The following is a 17471-nucleotide window of genomic DNA, read 5'->3' on the forward strand; positions in this document are numbered from 1 at the left end:
ACAAATCAATCAATAAAACAAGCCTTTGAGAGCCAATTGAAGTAATTCTGTGCTATTAATGAATCTCTTGTCTCAATAATAATAATATCACAAATCAATCAATAAAACAAGCCTTTGAGAGCCAATTGAAGTAATTCTGTGCTATTAACAAATCTCTTGTCTCAATAATAATAATAATATCACAAATCAATCAATAAAACAAGCCTTTGAGAGCCAATTGAAGTAATTCTGTGCTATTAATGAATCTCTTGTCTCAATAATAATAATAATAATAATATCACAAATCAATCAATAAAACAAGCCTTTGAGAGCCAATTGAAGTAATTCTGTGCTATTAACGAATCTCTTGTCTCAATAATAATAATAATAATAATATCACAAATCAATCAATAAAACAAGCCTTTGAGAGCCAATTGAATTAATTCTGTGCTATTAATGAATCTCTTGTCTCAATAATAATAATAATAATAATAATAATAATAATATCACAAATCAATCAATAAAACAAGCCTTTGAGAGCCAATTGAATTTATTCTGTGCTATTAACGAATCTGTTGTCTCAATAATAATAATAATAATAATATCACAAATCAATCAATAAAACAAGCCTTTGAGAGCCAATTGAATTTATTCTGTGCTATTAACGAATCTGTTGTCTCAATAATAATAATAATAATAATATCACAAGTCAATCAATAAAACAAGCCTTTGAGAGCCAATTGAATTAATTCTGTGCTATTAACAAATCTCTTGTCTCAATAATAATAATAATAATAATATCACAAATCAATCAATAAAACAAGCCTTTGAGAGCCAATTGAAGTAATTCTGTGCTATTAACGAATCTCTTGTCTCAATAATAATAATAATAATAATATCTCAAATCAATCAATAAAACAAGCCTTTGAGAGCCAATTGAAGTAATTCTGTGCTATTAACGAATCTCTTGTCTCAATAATAATAATAATAATAATATCACAAGTCAATCAATAAAACAAGCCTTTGAGAACCAATTGAATTAATTCTGTGCTATTAATGAATCTCTTGTCTCAATAATAATAATAATAATATCACAAATCAATCAATAAAACAAGCCTTTGAGAGCCAATTGAAGTAATTCTGTGCTATTAACAAATCTCTTGTCTCAATAATAATAATAATATCACAAATCAATCAATAAAACAAGCCTTTGAGAGCCAATTGAAGTAATTCTGTGCTATTAACGAATCTCTTGTCTCAATAATAATAATAATAATAATATCTCAAATCAATCAATAAAACAAGCCTTTGAGAGCCAATTGAATTAATTCTGTGCTATTAATGAATCTCTTGTCTCAATAATAATAATAATAATATCACAAATCAATCAATAAAACAAGCCTTTGAGAGCCAATTGAAGTAATTCTGTGCTATTAACGAATCTCTTGTCTCAATAATAATAATAATAATAATAATATCACAAATCAATCAATAAAACAAGCCTTTGAGAGCCAATTGAAGTAATTCTGTGCTATTAACGAATCTCTTGTCTCAATAATAATAATAATATCACAAATCAATCAATAAAACAAGCCTTTGAGAGCCAATTGAAGTAATTCTGTGCTATTAACGAATCTCTTGTCTCAATAATAATAATAATAATAATATCACAAATCAATCAATAAAACAAGCCTTTGAGAGCCAATTGAAGTAATTCTGTGCTATTAATGAATCTCTTGTCTCAATAATAATAATATCACAAATCAATCAATAAAACAAGCCTTTGAGAGCCAATTGAAGTAATTCTGTGCTATTAACAAATCTCTTGTCTCAATAATAATAATAATATCACAAATCAATCAATAAAACAAGCCTTTGAGAGCCAATTGAAGTAATTCTGTGCTATTAATGAATCTCTTGTCTCAATAATAATAATAATAATAATATCACAAATCAATCAATAAAACAAGCCTTTGAGAGCCAATTGAAGTAATTCTGTGCTATTAACGAATCTCTTGTCTCAATAATAATAATAATAATATCACAAATCAATCAATAAAACAAGCCTTTGAGAGCCAATTGAATTAATTCTGTGCTATTAACGAATCTGTTGTAATAATAATAATAATAATATCACAAATCAATCAATAAAACAAGCCTTTGAGAACCAATTGAATTAATTCTGTGCTATTAACGAATCTATTGTCTCAATAATAATAATAATAATAATAATAATAATAATATCACAAATCAATCAATAAAACAAGCCTTTGAGAGCCAATTGAATTAATTCTGTGCTATTAACAAATCTGTTGTAATAATAATAATAATAATAATAATAATAATAATAATAATAATAATTCTTACCCGCCTCTCCGTTTGGATCGAGGCAGGGAACAACAATAAATTATGGGATGGTTCGTTTTACAGAGATCTCCAGTTTGTGGATTTTCATGTGTTTGTGGTTTAGTCTTACACTGTTTTTCAACAGAAAGGTGATCTCTACATTTGTGTACAGGAAACAAGGGGGGAAAGAGGAAGATCCTTACCTTCCTGCTGAAGAAAAGGGATGAAAAGTTCTGTCATGGATTCGCTTAGCGCTTGATTGGAGGCCCCTGACACCGCATGATGGCTACAGCTGCCAATCCCTATGAAGCAGCAAGACATCCTAACTTAAGAGTTACATTTCTCTTTATATTTAGAAAGAACAGGAAAACTCTGTATCCACAGGGTTGCATTTTTCTACATCCACTCATACTGTTGAAACTGCCCCTATTTCCCATTTGGCCATTCGAAATTTCCTAGTATCACTGATGTCTTTTCTAATCTAACATATTTTGCGGGAAGCCTCACACCAAGAATCTTGCTCCCAGGCAAACATGCGTAGGATTACAGCCTTACGGAGCAATCCTGGAGCGGGACCCATAGCTCAGTGGTAGAATACATGGTTTGCACACAGAAGATCCCTGGATTCAGTCCCTGGCATTTCCAGCATAAAGGACTCCTGCACTGAGCAGGGGGTTGGACTCGATGTGTGTAGTTGGCAGGGTAAAAAGGCACCACTGTGTAGGCGCGGATTGAGAGACTAGCTCTGGTGCCGATGAAAATGATTAAAATCTTTAATAATTCTTGCCTGTGTCTGGAACGCCCGACGTTTCGGATTAGAAATAATCCTTCTTCATCATAGGCTCCTTCCAACTCTACTATTCTATGATCAGGTAGCAAATGGTAGGAAAGATTTCTGCCTAAGAGAGACAACTAGACTAACCTGGCGTAAAGACACTTCCCATGACCCTAATCCTGTGCGTGTTTAATCAGAAGTAAATTCCAGTATCTTCAATGGCATTTACTCCCAGGTAAGCGAATCTCAGCTGTAGTCTGTTCAGAGATAGGGCTGTGATCACCCTGTATCAAGAAAGTGCCCTTTCATATAAAACACATCATTTATTCTGATTCCAACATATGGATCTTCACAGAATTTGGATTTTTTTTTCCCAAGCAAGGAAAAGGGGCAGCAGAAGCTGGTGGCTCCAATTTTGGTGGGGCTGTGAATCCATTTCAGGTTTCCGGCACAACCAGCCAGGACTCTAAAGGAGCTGTCCCAGGTGCCGAACTTATTTGGGCAGGGTGGGGGGTTCTCAGCACCTTGGAGAGCTCCTTTAGACGTCTGGCTAGAACTTAAAATGGATTCGCAGGCCCACCAAAACTGGAGCCAACAGTGAAGTTACTGAAAGGACTGGGAGTGTTCTTAAGAGCCATTATGGTGCAGTGGTCACAGCAGCCTTCCCGAACCTGTTGGGTGGGAATGATGGGAGTTGGACTCTGTGGCGATACCCACCTTTCTGTCTCTTAGGTATGTCTGCGTCTGTATGTATAGCTAGTGCGGAACGCTTGACTGAGTGGGTGTAGCTAGTGATGCGGTGAGAAAGGGGGAGAGAGGAGTATAAATAGGTTGGCTGAGGGGATTGTGAGTTTTAGCTTAGTGTGGTTGGTTTTAGTCTGGGGAGTTTTAGTCTGGCTTGTGCTTCATGAGAGTGTTTGGTGTGAGGAGTGAGAGGAGATAGAATTTTAAGGGACTTGGGATTGTTGTTTTAAATACAATAAATAAGCAGGTTTGATCTAAATTGAAATACCAAAGATCTGTTAAATTTCAATAAACTTTACTATGTTTTCTGTTACCACAAACCACGTATCAGCTCGGATTTATTACCTGCTATATTACAGTGTAAAAACATCTAACAATACAACTGCAGTTCAGTACCTCAACAATAGAACCTATTTTCCAAAGCCCTTTACCTTGTTCCCTCAGATATAAAGAAAAGGTTGTGTTGTTTTTACCCTTTGCTCAGGGTTTTCAAGCGGTGGCGCTTGGCTTGAGAAGGGTGTGCCAGGCAAGGCCTTCTGGGTGAGGTCAGTGTCGTCGCAGACTCCAATAATGGGGAAGGATGGGTTACGATATTGGACAATGACTGAGGAGACTCCGATTAAAATCCCCCCTCAGATATGAAGCTCACTGGGTGACTTTGAGCCAGTCACTTTTTCAGGGTAACCTACCTCACAGGGGCGTTGTCAGGATAAAATGGCTACGCATGCTCTTTGGGAGGATGGATGGGATATGAATTTAGTAATAAGGTGTACGTTCTTATAGGAGACCTTCTTTGTATACTTGCAAGATCTATCCCAGGACTAAAAAAATGTGCTAATGACATGAAAGCGGAGATTCTGGAGTCTGTCCCACAAAACACGTATAAATTATGACTGCAGCCGATCCACCGCCTGCTTCCGGCATCCTTACCTGAGAGGATGCTGATTTTCTGTGCCACAACTGTCAGTTTCCCCTCAGCACCTATCAACAAAAGGAGTCGGAGTTGAGAGGAACATCAAAAGGCCACTAAACTTGCACAACAGTAGTACAATCCTACTCTGAAATAACCCTCAGCAAATTCAAGATGACTTACTCCCAAGTAGGTAAGGATCACGTTGCAAAGAAAGTGCATTGCACACGCACAGGCAGGCAGATACGCACATGGGCATAAGAACCTCAGAAGAGCCCTTCTGGATCAGACCAAGGGTCCACCTAGTCCAGCACTCTGTTCATACAATGACCAACCAACTGTCGACCAGGAACCTCCAAGCAGGACACCCTCCCACCCATGTTCCCCAGCAACTGCTGTATATAACCTTACAGTCTCTCCCCATAAGGCTTTTTTGCCAGACCCCTGATCATCCTCGTTGCCCTCCTCTGAACCCCCTCCTGGGGGCTTTAAAAAAAAGTCTGGTAGTAGATGAACAGAGAGAACCAGGGAGTGAGGATGGAGCAGGGCCTTCCCACCAGCCTAAACAGTCTCCTTAATTTCTTTTTATTTTCTCCTTCTTCCCTCCCCATCCACTTTTCCTTGCGTGTCATGTCTTTTTTTTTAGAATGTAAGCCTGAGGGTAGGGACTGTCTTCTTTATTGATACATTGTAAGCCGCTCCGAGAGCCTTTTGGCTGAGGTGCGGGATAAAAATACTCTAAATAAAACAAATAAAATGAAAGAAGAGAGGTAACTGGGAATGGAAACACTTTGAAGGCAAGTGGAGACGTATTCTTTTTAAAAAATTGCTACACCTTCACCAGGCCACAACCCCACGAGTTTTCTATTATAGATTAAACTCAACATTATGATTTCAAACCCCGGTTTTAACGTTTATTTATTCAAGCAGGACCTGAACGTAACTGTTCTGATATTAACTGCTACTCTCCGAAATCAGACAGCTTATCTATGGTTGCCTATTTTGGCTGAGTAGAATGCACACTTTTGCTCACATTCTGCTCTGTCTCCCAACCAAGACATTGGGAGACACTGACTCTGAGCTGGTTCAGACATCCATATATTGTCTTAATGAACGGCACAAATCAGGAAGTCTTCAATAAACCACAGTTTGGGGGAACTACGGCTAATTGAAGACTTCCTGATTTGTTTTTTCTTGCACCAGGACGGGAGGAGCAAAGGGGTTGGATGTGTGCCGTTCATATCTCAGCTTATTAAGTGGGAAACAGTTTTATAACAAGCCAAGATATTAAGCCAACATCAAACTATAGCTTAATATCCTGGCTTGTTCCAAAGCTGTTAACTAAGTTCAGACAAAATGGGAAACTATGCTTAATTGAAGACTTCCTGGTTTAGTTGTGGCTTGCATTAGGGAGGAGCAAAGGAGTTGCCTATGTGGGGAAAAAAACCTTTTCTGAACATGGCCAATGCCTCACTGGCCATGATCTTTTTCCTTGCAGCAGCACGCTGCCCTCAATTGCTGTTGGTTGTCCTCAGACTCCTCAAACTCAGCGTACACAGTCTGATTTTTTAAAATTTAGTTTTGTAGTTTTGGATTTAAAAACAGAGGGCTTTAACCAAATTAAAACTCCACCCACCCTGCCCACACTATCAGCGCATTTCAGTGCCGAGCATATTCTCAGGCAGGACACCCATTTTACTACTTGGGGAAGCGATAAAAAGAGTCCTGAACTGCACAGGGTGAGTTATTCCACCTGCTCCCCTCCCTCCCCCCACCTGGAGACTTTAAAGCGAGGCTGGAGCTGAAGGCTGGGAGGTGCTGCTTCTGGGGGAGAAATGCTGGACCATCAAGGGTGAGCTATTCCACCTGCTCTCCTCTCCCCACCCACCTGGAGACATTAAAGCAAGGCTGGAGCTGAAGGCTTTTTTTTTCCTTACCTGGTTTGTTTTGCTGTACATGCGTATTTAGTATATTTTGAATGTTATTGTGATATTGTTGATTTGTACATTGTTAAATATTGTAGTTTTTAATTTCTGAAAACCGCCCAGAGAGCTTCGGCTATTGGGCGGTATAAAAATGCAATAAATGAAATGAAATGAAACATTACAGGAAAGAGGAAGCCAGTACAGAGGAGCGAGGCTCCTGAAATGACAGGCAAAATAAAAATGTGCGAACCATCATCTATCTGCAACCATCTCACCCTGTCCTCTGATCAACTCACGTGATTCAGACACACAGAGTGCCACAAAAGTAGAGGTCAGGGGCCCCATGAAAGAGATGGCCGAAGACCGGAATAACTAAAGGTGGTGCAAGAAATGCAACGGCAATCGAGTCAACAGAGAGGAATCGTAAGGCGACGTTGCCCCACAGGAAGAGTTACTCACCTCCCAAAATGGCAAACAGGTGCTTCCCAAGGGACTCCACCGTTGATGGGTCGCTGCACTGTCGAGCCAAGTTCTTTAACGCTATGATGGCCTCGTCCATCAGTTGAGAACTGTTGGATTTCAACTGGCCTAAAAAATCAAGCGCAGAAGCTGAGAACACCAGAGCTGCAAGGTAACGACAAATATCTTTTGCGATAGCGCAGGAAGAGAACAGTCATCAGCGCTGTAGCTCAAACAGGAAGAGGCGTAGCTCAGGAGGAGAGGGCACACGCTTTGCTTGCAGAAGGCCCCAAGTTTGATCCTCAGCATCTCCAAGTAAGGCTAAGAAAGAATCCTGCTTCCAAACTTGGAAAGCCACTGCCAGACAGTGTTGGCAATACTGGGCTATGTGGACCCATCGTCTGACTCAGCATAAGGCAATTTTCAATGAAGCCTTGATATGATGACTATAGCCTAGGTCACCTCTTCAAAAAACAAAGATGTGCTGTGAATTCACTGCCCCGCCTTGCAAAAATTGGTCCTCGCTGATTAAGAGCCCTTCTGGATCACACAGTGGCCAACCACCTGTCGACCAGGAACCCACAAACAGGACGTGGGTGCAACGGTACCCTCCCACCCATGTTCCCCTGGTGTATACAGGGTTATTGCCTCTGATACTGGTCCTTGCTAAACTAAGGAAACCTTAGGTCAGTTAATCAAGCCATTAGGTCAACTAAAAGGTTACAGGCGTGGTTTAGTCTGATCCAACTGTCAGAGCTGAGGCTGAGAGAGCTTTCACACACATGTGAACTCTCTCTCTCACACACACACGTGTCTACTATGTCTCAAAACACAGCGCCCAGCAAGATTACCCAGATCTACATGGGAATAACACCACTAGACACCTCAACACAGAACCAAACTTCCTTCCTTGGGTCCCCAAACCACATGAATGCAAGTGGTTGCCCCAACTGGGGGCTTGAAAAACCACCAACTCTACAACATCCTCCCAGTGCCAACAATGCCTGATCCTCCAACCATAACTGGAGGGCGTTGCACTCCTGCTAAAGGATTGGGTCCGTAGTTTGGGGGTGCTTTTGGATCCAGAACTGTCACCTGGGGCGCAGGTGAACTCAGTGGCAAAGAGCACCTTTCATCAGCTTAGGCTGATATACCAACTGTGCCCTTATCTGGACAGAGACAGTCTAGCTACAGTTATCCATGCTCGGATAACCTCTCATCTGGATCACTGCAATGCGTTATATGTGGCCTTTGAAAACGGTCCAGAAACTTCAGCTGGTACAAAACTGGGCAGCATGTTTATTAACAGGGACTGGCCTACGAGATCACATCATGCCACTCCTTTTCCAACTTCACTGGCTACCAGTCCAGGTCTGGGCATGATTCAAAGTGCTGGTATTAACTTTCAAAGTCCTAAAAGGCTTGGGGCCAGGTTATCTGAAGGAATACCTCCTCCTATATGTACCTGCCGGGACTCTGAGATCGTCTTAAGGCAGCGGTTCTCAACCTGTGGGTCGGGACCCCTTTGGGGGTCGAATGACCCTTTCACAGGGGTCGCCTAAGACCATCGGAAAACACATATTTCCAATGGTCTTAGGAAACTGTATTGACTGAACTATGTCATGTATCATCTTTTGTATTATTAAAGCTATTGTTATGTATTATTTTCATTAGCAAACCATCCCATGACAATGGATCGTGTAGAGAACGAAAATAATTTTATGGTTGGGGGTCACCACAACATGAGGAACTGTATTAAAGGGTTGCGGCATTAGGAAGGTTGAGAACCACTGTCTTAAGGGGTCCTTCTCCATGAGCCCCTGCCAAAGGAAGTGAGGCAGGTGGCTACTAGGGGGAGGGCCTTCTCTGCTGTGGCACCCTGGCTGTGGTATGAGCTCCCTAGAGAGGTTCGCCCGGCACCTATGTTATACTCATTCCACGCCAGGTGAAGACCTTTGTATTTTCCCAGCATTTTAACAGTTTATCATCTTAGTCTTTTTACTTTGCTGTTTTAAATCTGTAATTTAAATCTGTATAAACCTCTGCATTGTTGCTCGGTTTCATCCTGGTTGTGTTTTTATACTGTCACCTGTTTTATACTTTGAATTGTACTTCATGGTTTTAATTCCTGTGAACCGCCCAGAGAGCTTTGGCTATTGGGCGGTATAGAAATGTAATAAATACATTTCCTCACGTAGTAACAGAAGGAGTGGGAGGAAACATGCAGATTCCCTGTTCGTTCTTCTGCCTAGATCTCAAACAGCCGCCAGGCTGCCAGAGCTTGAAGACATAACTACGTCTTTGTTCATCAAAATTGTCATCTTCATTGCTTTCTCAGCGACAAGGAGATACAGAATGGTGTCAATGGAGCAGCAGCGACCAGAGGGAAATTTCTCCAGTCCGCAAACAATGTGTCCAGAAACAACGGGACTTACCCGCCAGCCCCTTCACTATGTCCAGAGCGTACTGGCTGAGGTCGAGGGTTACAGAGGCCAGCAAACAAGAAATCGCTGAAGACAGAAGAGAAAGAGGTGCGTTAAATCCATGAGCTTTTATCAAGAGCAAAACTGTCACAAGTCACAACAGTTGGCGTTCCATTCACAGATGATGTGCAAAACTGTAAAGGAGCCGGTGGCCGGCTGGCCAGCCACTTGGCACTGGGTGTTCTGGCAAGTGCCCAAAGTCGTTACACAACAACAACAGGCCCAGATGAATGGAATTATTTTTGGTAGCATAGACATGCCTGAAATATTTAGTTCATGGCAATCGTCAGGTCGCGACCCTTCCCAGCCAAAGACTAGATCCCCAAGTGAATGGGCTTTATTATGTGAAACACTTGGTATTTCAGCAATTCGGACTCTAGCTCTTTGACTAAGTTGCCCCAAACCTAACTAGCTTATTTATTTATTTATTACATTTTTATACCGCCCAATAGCCGAAGCTCTCTGGGCGGTTCACAAATTAAAGATCTCTTTGACAGATATACTACTGTAAGATAGGAAGCTGTTGCAAATCTAACATTATACTTCAGCGCAGAATCTAATGGAGCCATGACCTAAGGAGGTGGTGGGCTCTCCCATACAGGCCTTCAAGAGGCAGCTGGACAGCCATCTGTCAAGGATGCTTTAAGGTGGATTTCTCCATTCAGCAGGGGGATGGACTCGATAGCCTTATAGGCCCCTTCCAACTCTACTCTTCTATGATTCTAATAATAGGGTTGGAAGGGGACAATAAGGCCATGGGGTCCAACCCCCTGCTCAATGCAGGAATCCGCCTTAAAGCATCCCTGACGGATGGTTGTCCAGCTGCCTCTTGAAGGCCTTGAGTGTGGGAGAGCCCACAACCTCCCTAGGTAACTGGTTCCACTGTCGTACCGCTCTAACATTCAGGAAGTTTTTCCTGATGCACAGCCGGAATCTGGCTTCCTGTCACTTGAGCCTGTTATTCTTTGCGAACTTGAAAGGCTTTTTCAGTCCTGCCCCTCGAGGCGGATTTTCCCCGAAAGACCTCTGGTGATAGGCCAACCTGGCGGACAGCTTTAATCCCTTCATTCGCTTCGCCCTCTTCATTCTACGTCTGGTTTGTGCATCTGCCACACTCATCCCATCCTCTTCTGTGAGTTGCTGATTTCCCCCAGGAGAAGCAGCGTTTGTGCCTTGCTCTAACTGATTAGCTTCCCTTTGAGAAGATTCTTCTCTGCCTCAGGGAGCCCTTTGAGGAATTTCATTCCCTGCCCATCTCATTTTCTGACTCTGCTTCCATGGTTTCTGCAGGGAATCTGGGCCCAATCCCGGCAGCAGCATGTCAGACTCGATTCCAGTCTAGTTCGGAGCCAAGGCCCAATAAAAAGAACCAAATACCAGCCAGAGCCGCTGTGATCCCAGGTAAGAAAGAGCTACTACATGGATCTCTATGCTGCTGACTCCACCCCAAGCAACAGACCCCACGTTCCCGCACCAGCCACTCACTTTCAATGGCATTCTCCGGGCTCCGCAGCAGGGATTTCTGCAAACCTGGCAAAACGAGGTCCTTGAATTCAGAATGCGACACGTATCGGAGCAGAGGAGTACAGTTGCCCTGCAAGAAACCCACCGCTTTAATTCTTCAGTGCAAGTAATCGCTGGCCTGGTCACCTGGGGTAAGCAGAAATTTCCACCAAGCGAGCCGGTGCTCATTCCTAGCCCAGCCCGTGGGTAGGTCTTGGTTCCAAGCAGAACGTCGGGATTCACCGAGAAGGTTCCTTCTGGGTTGGTGTGCAGAAGGCATCTGGTAACTCCCTCCATAGCCCGAGCAAAGCAGGGGCCACGTGACAGAGTTTTGTGGAGCCTGCTGGTCCTAGACATCTCCCTGCCCGTTCCGTCCGTGGCAATAGCTCCGTAATAAGAGTTCCCCAATATAAATGGAAAACTATAAGGACCACAGAGGAGAGGAGAAAGCTTTCCAGATGGGACTCATACATCAATTAAAAGGAAATTCGATCCCAGGGCAAAGGCCTGAACCAAATAATGAGGCTAAAGAGGTAAGTAGTATAAATAGAATCGAGTTGCAGAAAACTGCAGCAGATAGGAGAGAAGCCCTATGCTGGGCTAAAAGCTGGGACGAACTGGCAGGGCAGACTCTAGGACCAGGAAAGTACACAAAACTCTGTCGTGTGGTCCCTGCTTTTCCTGAGCGCTAAAGGGAGTTAACTCATCGTAGAGATGCCTTCCTCACATCAACCTGGGAAAGAACCTGCCTCCTAGTGAAGAGATAGGGAAAGCCCCCTCTGAACAAGTTCGCACATAATGACCTGCTGTCCTACCCAGGGTTTGTCTGTTACATGATCGAACAAACCGTGGCTTGTTTTTTCCAATCGCTGGATTGTTTCCCTCTTCGCCTGCTACCCCACCCCACCCCGCAAATGTCTTTGTGACACAATAGTACTGGCATGTAGAGCAGCTGGGTTGGTTGGTTTGTTTTTACCACTCTTGCCTGCTGCCTCTGTAGCCTGGCAAAGCTACCCATGGTTCTGGGTTCACACGTAACCACCACCCTTGGTTTAAACAGCCCAGAGTTCACAACCCAACCAAAAGTAATGGGTTCTCCTTCTGGGTTGTTTGTAGCTAACAAACCATGGCTTGTTAGCACAGCTGAGTTTGCACATCACGACAATCCGTAGATTAAATAAACCATGGGGTAGCATCATGTGTGTGTGAACCATATCAATGTCTAGACCTCTGGATGGTGACAAGGAGGGAGAACTGACCAAATAAATCTACCTAACCAAAGGTCATCAAGGCCAGCATCCTCTTTCCTATAATAGCCATTCAGATATTTTAAGGAAGTTTATGTTATGGCATATTAGTGACTATAGAAAAATAGAATACTGGGAACCACCCAGTGCAAGGTTATATATGTGTTATCAACCAACAAATGTCTTGTTAAGGGCTAAGTTAATGTAGTAATTATCACTGTCTGTGTTTTATGCATTTCATTTCCCCCTGACCTCACTGTTTAAAATTCCTCCACCACAACTACATGTAATACCTCATGTATCTAATGAACCGGACTGCAATCCCCTAAAGGTTGTCAAAATAAATCTGTTTCTAAGATGCCACAAGACCCCGTTTTGCATCTGCAGTGGCAGGCTAAACTTGGTGGGCTAGTAATTCTCCAGCTTAGTTGCAGGGCTAGGGGATTCTCTCACCAGCAGGTGCTTCTGAGGTTTCGTCTTGCTCATCAGGATGTTCTTCATGTAGAAATCGAGGAGGGCGCTCTGAACAAGCAGAAACACTCATTACACGCGTGCAACAATATACCCCTGCACCGCACCACAAGGTCAAAGAACAAAGGTTTACAAAAGACAGGGGTTGGCGGAAGGTAGATTTCCAGATGTTTTGGACCAGCTTCCGTAAGCTTCTGGCCAATAGTTAGGAATGCTGGGAGTTGAAGTCCAAAAGACCTGGAAACCTACCTTCTGCCTATCCCTATACTAAGGCATTTCTCCAATGCGACATAGTCTCTGTTTACATGCCCAGTGACACCACGCTGGAAACACCTGAGGAGGCCCATCTCTACATAAGGCCACTACTCCAGAGCCTTTTCGTGGCCACACTGCTGCAGCCACCAATTCTAATTTCCGCCGAAATTTCTGGTCATGGAACATTATGGGTTAAAAAAAAGAAAAGGAAGGCAGCCACACCGACCAGAATTTGAACTTGTGTTTTTCAGAAAAATTAAGACAGCAGCCCTCAAGAGAGCACCCTGCCCAAACCTACACTGCCCAGTGTAGGTTCCACACTGATTCTACGTTCCGGGGACAACCTCAGCCCGCAGCACTGCCCACAACCTGCTAACCGGTCTCCTCTTTCTCCAGCACCAAGCCCAGCTGCCATACTTGCCTTGTATCTGTTAATGATGCTGAGCTCTTTCTGGCTGGTACAGAACTGCACCAGCAGGCCCAGCATGGCTGCATAACCCTGGTTGGCTTCAAGGCCAAGGATGACGGAGAGGTATTGATCCACCAGCCCGGGATTCTGAGGAGAGGAAACAAGCAGCAAGTCAGGAAGCTAAAGCAAGAGGGCCGAACTAAGCCTTCCCCAACCTGGTGCCCTGATGTTTGGGGCTACCACAGCCATCAAAGTATCATATCGTCGGAAGGGAGTCACGTGCTAAACCGGCTGGTCTCCAGTGCCAAGAAGTCGATCCCTTAGTAAATAGCCTTTATTATACGAATCAGTCAGATTCGTTTCAGGTTACAGACTTCCTCAGCCCCTAGCAGACCTAGAGCTAAGGATTCTACAATACTACATAGACTACCCGAAGATCCCTTTGATGGACGCACTACTGCTATGGAAGTTGCGACAAAATTGACACCAGCCCACGAAACGATACCTGAGTGGGTTTTGTAGCCCGCTCTCAGGGAGAATCTTCCCCACGGGACCCTCTTTCGATGGGCCAACTTGGTAGAACATCTGAGTTTCTGAAATTGCTCCTCCCTCTTGACATCCTGATGACTGATTCTGGCATCCGCCACTCCCAACTCCTCCCTCCCAGTTAGATCCCAGATGTTTTTGTTTGACTTTGAACCAACTGATCAATTGGCATCTGGACAGATTCCTCTCTTCGCTGGTCTCCTTGCTCTATCTCCTGAAACCTTAGCAATTCACCCTCTTACTCAATGGGCTCTGTCAGTTCACATGCTCTCTCAATATGCTTCTGCAGAGGTGCTGGGTCCAATCCTTAGAGATGTTCTAGTCTAACCCCTGCTCTGCACGTCAGGATGCAGCTACAGCAGCCCTGACAGGGGCCATCCAGCCTCTTCTTAAATGCCTCCATCGAAGGAGACCCCACCACCTCCCAAAGGCATTCCACCGCATGCTAGCTGGGGCATGACAGAAGTTGTTGACCAAAACATCTGGAGGGCACCAGGTTGGAGAAGTCTGGCCTAAATCATCATGGCCGGGGTGACACTTTCAGAAGATGTTCTTCACCTCTTTCCACAGTCTGTTCAGTTTCTTCACTGCTCCGTCCACCGCAGGCTTGCGAGAACCCCCCAGAACCTCCAAGAGAAGCAAACACTGAACTTCCACCTGGAAAAGAGAGAGAACCAGTATGAACAATCACTTATCCCCAATGGTTTCTGAGCTTACCTCAGTCTCTGGTGTGTTTCTATCCTTAGTCAGCAACTAATTCTTAACCAGGGCCATATTGTGAACTGAGAAAGGCCAGAGGGGCCAGAAACATCGGTCCAGCCTTCCCCAAGGTAGTGCCCCCCAGATATTTTGGATTACAACTTCCATTAGTCCTGCCAGCATGGCCAATGGTCAGGGATGGTGGGAGTTGTATTCCAAACTATCTGGAAAGCACCAGGGTGGGGAAAGCAGGATCAGGGGTCTGGAAACAAAGCCCTGTGAGGAGAGACTGAAAGAACTGGGCATGTTTCGCCTGGAGAAGACTGAGGGAAGACATGAGAGCACTCTTCAAATACTTGAAAGGTTGTCACACAGAGGAGGGCCAGGATCTCTTCTCGATCCTCCCAGAGTGCAGGACACGGAATAATGGGCTCAAGTGACAGGAAGCCAGATTCCGGCTGGACAGCAGGAAAAACTTCCTGACTGTTAGAGCAGTATGACAACGGAACCAATGACCTAGGGAGGTTGTGGGCTCTCCCACACTAGAGGCCTTCAAGAGGCAGCTGGACAGCCATCTGTCAGGGATGCTTTAAGGTGGATTCCTGCATGGAGCAGGGGGTTGGACTCGATGGCCTTGTAGGACCCTTCCAACTCTACTATTCTATGATTCCATGATAGTCATCAACTCCGTGTATCTTCCATAGCCATGCAATACTCATAGGCTGGGAACAGAAGAATAATATGTCAGGTAACAACACCCTGTTTATTTATTATTATTTCTTTAATTAATTTATATCCCAACTTTTTTCCTGCAAGGAACCCAAGGCAGCGTACATAATCCTCCTCCACTCCATTTTATCCTCACAACAACAACCCTGTGAGGTGGGTTGGGCTGAGAGTCTGGGACTGGCCCAAAGTCACCCAGTGGGTTTCCATGGCCGAGTGGGGACTAGAACTCGGATCTCCCGACTCCCGGTCTGACACTTTAGCCACTACACCACACTGGCTCTCAGCAGGAATTAGCTCTCGAGAACAGATTGAAGTGGATATCTTTGGATACTGCCATATAGCAAGGGTGTATACGTCTGTAGCCAGCTGTACGCAGCATGCGAATATTTCATAGCTATGGGAGATTAATTTATATACATGGTAATTCACATAAACTTCTCCAGTGCATAAATTAGGGCTGGCCAGAAGGTTTATCAGTATCTACTAGTGGATTTCTGGATGATTTAAGATAGGTCAGCAAGGGTTTCCAACTCCAAACTGTTTAACAACAGCAGCAAAAGTTTCCCCCACCCCTCGAAATTCAGCTATCGTGTTGCACTACAACTCCCAGAATCCACCATCCAGATTGGGGAAGACTGGCATATGCAAATCATCCCAGTGCATGGGCTATATTCGAGAGCTTCGCCTCCTGAATTTTGCATGTGGCTCCACTTGGTGGACGTGGGTGTTCTGATAAAAAAAAAACCTAGCATCTGCCCACATCCAGTTGTAGAGCCTACATGTGGCGAGGGCAGAGGGCTCCTTCTCCACACAGGCACATCTCATGACCTCATACTGGTTATGTGGAGCCTATACAGGTTCACCAATTGTCATCTGTACTCCACACCCCACCCCACCTTTGGGGCATTTTCATCCCTTTAGGGCTAGAAGTCCAAATCAGTTAATAACGGCTACAGAACATGAACCTACTAAAGGCAAATTACAGTCAAAGGACACATTCAAATCAAGGCCAAGGATTCTTACTAGTTTCTCCCATGTTTCTCCTTGTCTCTTCTCATGCGTGGGGAAGACGATGCGAACAAGCAGACATGTCCAGGACAGGGCCAGCAAGGCAGCGGATCCACTGCTTTTACTGAAACGGAAAGGGGGAAAAGCGAATGAGCTTATGACTCCAAACCATTCATGCCGACCACGACAAATCGTGGCCTGTCATAACGGTCTGTTTGCTTCAATGCTGACAGTGCTCCCTCGCCCCTCTTTTGCTCTTTCTTGTTGAGCTGTAGTCTTTGCTTTCCTTTTATTACCCACCCCACCCCACCCCACCTGAGACCGACGCAGATGGAACACAAACCACAATTTCGGGAACAAGCCAAAGAACCATGCATTTCCTCTTATCATCCCAACGTCCTCCCTTTTTTTCATGAGAATTCACCCTCACCCCCTGTGCTATCGTCTGGCATTACATTTAACCACAATCAAACCTGGTTAAAGATATGATAAACCGTGGTTAACCATTAACCAAACCTGGTTAAAGGCATGATGAACCCAAGTTAACTAAGCTCCGCATGCGGTCCTCACCCGTTCCCTGCCACCGAAACGAGCCCTGAAATCCCATGATCTTGGTGGGAAATGAGGCGCTCCGAGAGGCAGTGCCGTTTCCCAGCAGAATGGGTTGCCAACGGCTGTTTAGCAGGCTGTGTGGGGCTTGATTCTGCTGGGAAACAGGCCCCACGCTTCCTAACAGAACTGCTTCGATTTCAGTGGCATAACCACTTCCGGCAGCAATGGGGAGGGATGCAGGCTACGCAGATTTCTGGCATGGCCAATGCAGTCCCCCAACCCTCTAAAGTTGCCCACCCTAAAGGATTCCTGGTTCAGAACCCTTTAGGAGCACTGTGGCGTTACCCACATTTCTATTCCCTTAGGTATGTCTGGAAGAGTAGGTCTAGAGAGTGCGGAATGTTGGGCTGGGTGGGTGTGGCTGGTGATGC

The 17471-nt window shown here is 44.3% G+C and overlaps 1 protein-coding gene across 2 annotated transcripts in view; it reads right to left on the reverse strand.

Annotated features, from left to right (window-relative positions):
• Positions 1-17471, reverse strand: part of GCN1 (GCN1 activator of EIF2AK4) — a 102985-nt gene that overhangs the window by 78796 nt on the left and 6718 nt on the right. For both annotated transcript variants that reach the window (XM_063144199.1, XM_063144198.1), the window contains exons 5-13: positions 16504-16612; positions 14611-14709; positions 13519-13653; positions 12825-12893; positions 11107-11215; positions 9574-9648; positions 7139-7267; positions 4775-4825; positions 2529-2627 (exon numbers count right to left, since the gene is read on the reverse strand). In XM_063144199.1, coding sequence (XP_063000269.1) covers positions 2529-2627; positions 4775-4825; positions 7139-7267; positions 9574-9648; positions 11107-11215; positions 12825-12893; positions 13519-13653; positions 14611-14709; positions 16504-16612 — 875 coding nt within the window. The remainder of the gene's footprint in view (positions 1-2528; positions 2628-4774; positions 4826-7138; positions 7268-9573; positions 9649-11106; positions 11216-12824; positions 12894-13518; positions 13654-14610; positions 14710-16503; positions 16613-17471) is intronic.

The sequence above is a fragment of the Elgaria multicarinata genome, chromosome 18 (assembly GCF_023053635.1).
Source record: "Elgaria multicarinata webbii isolate HBS135686 ecotype San Diego chromosome 18, rElgMul1.1.pri, whole genome shotgun sequence".
NCBI classification, from domain to species: Eukaryota; Metazoa; Chordata; class Lepidosauria; order Squamata; family Anguidae; genus Elgaria; species Elgaria multicarinata.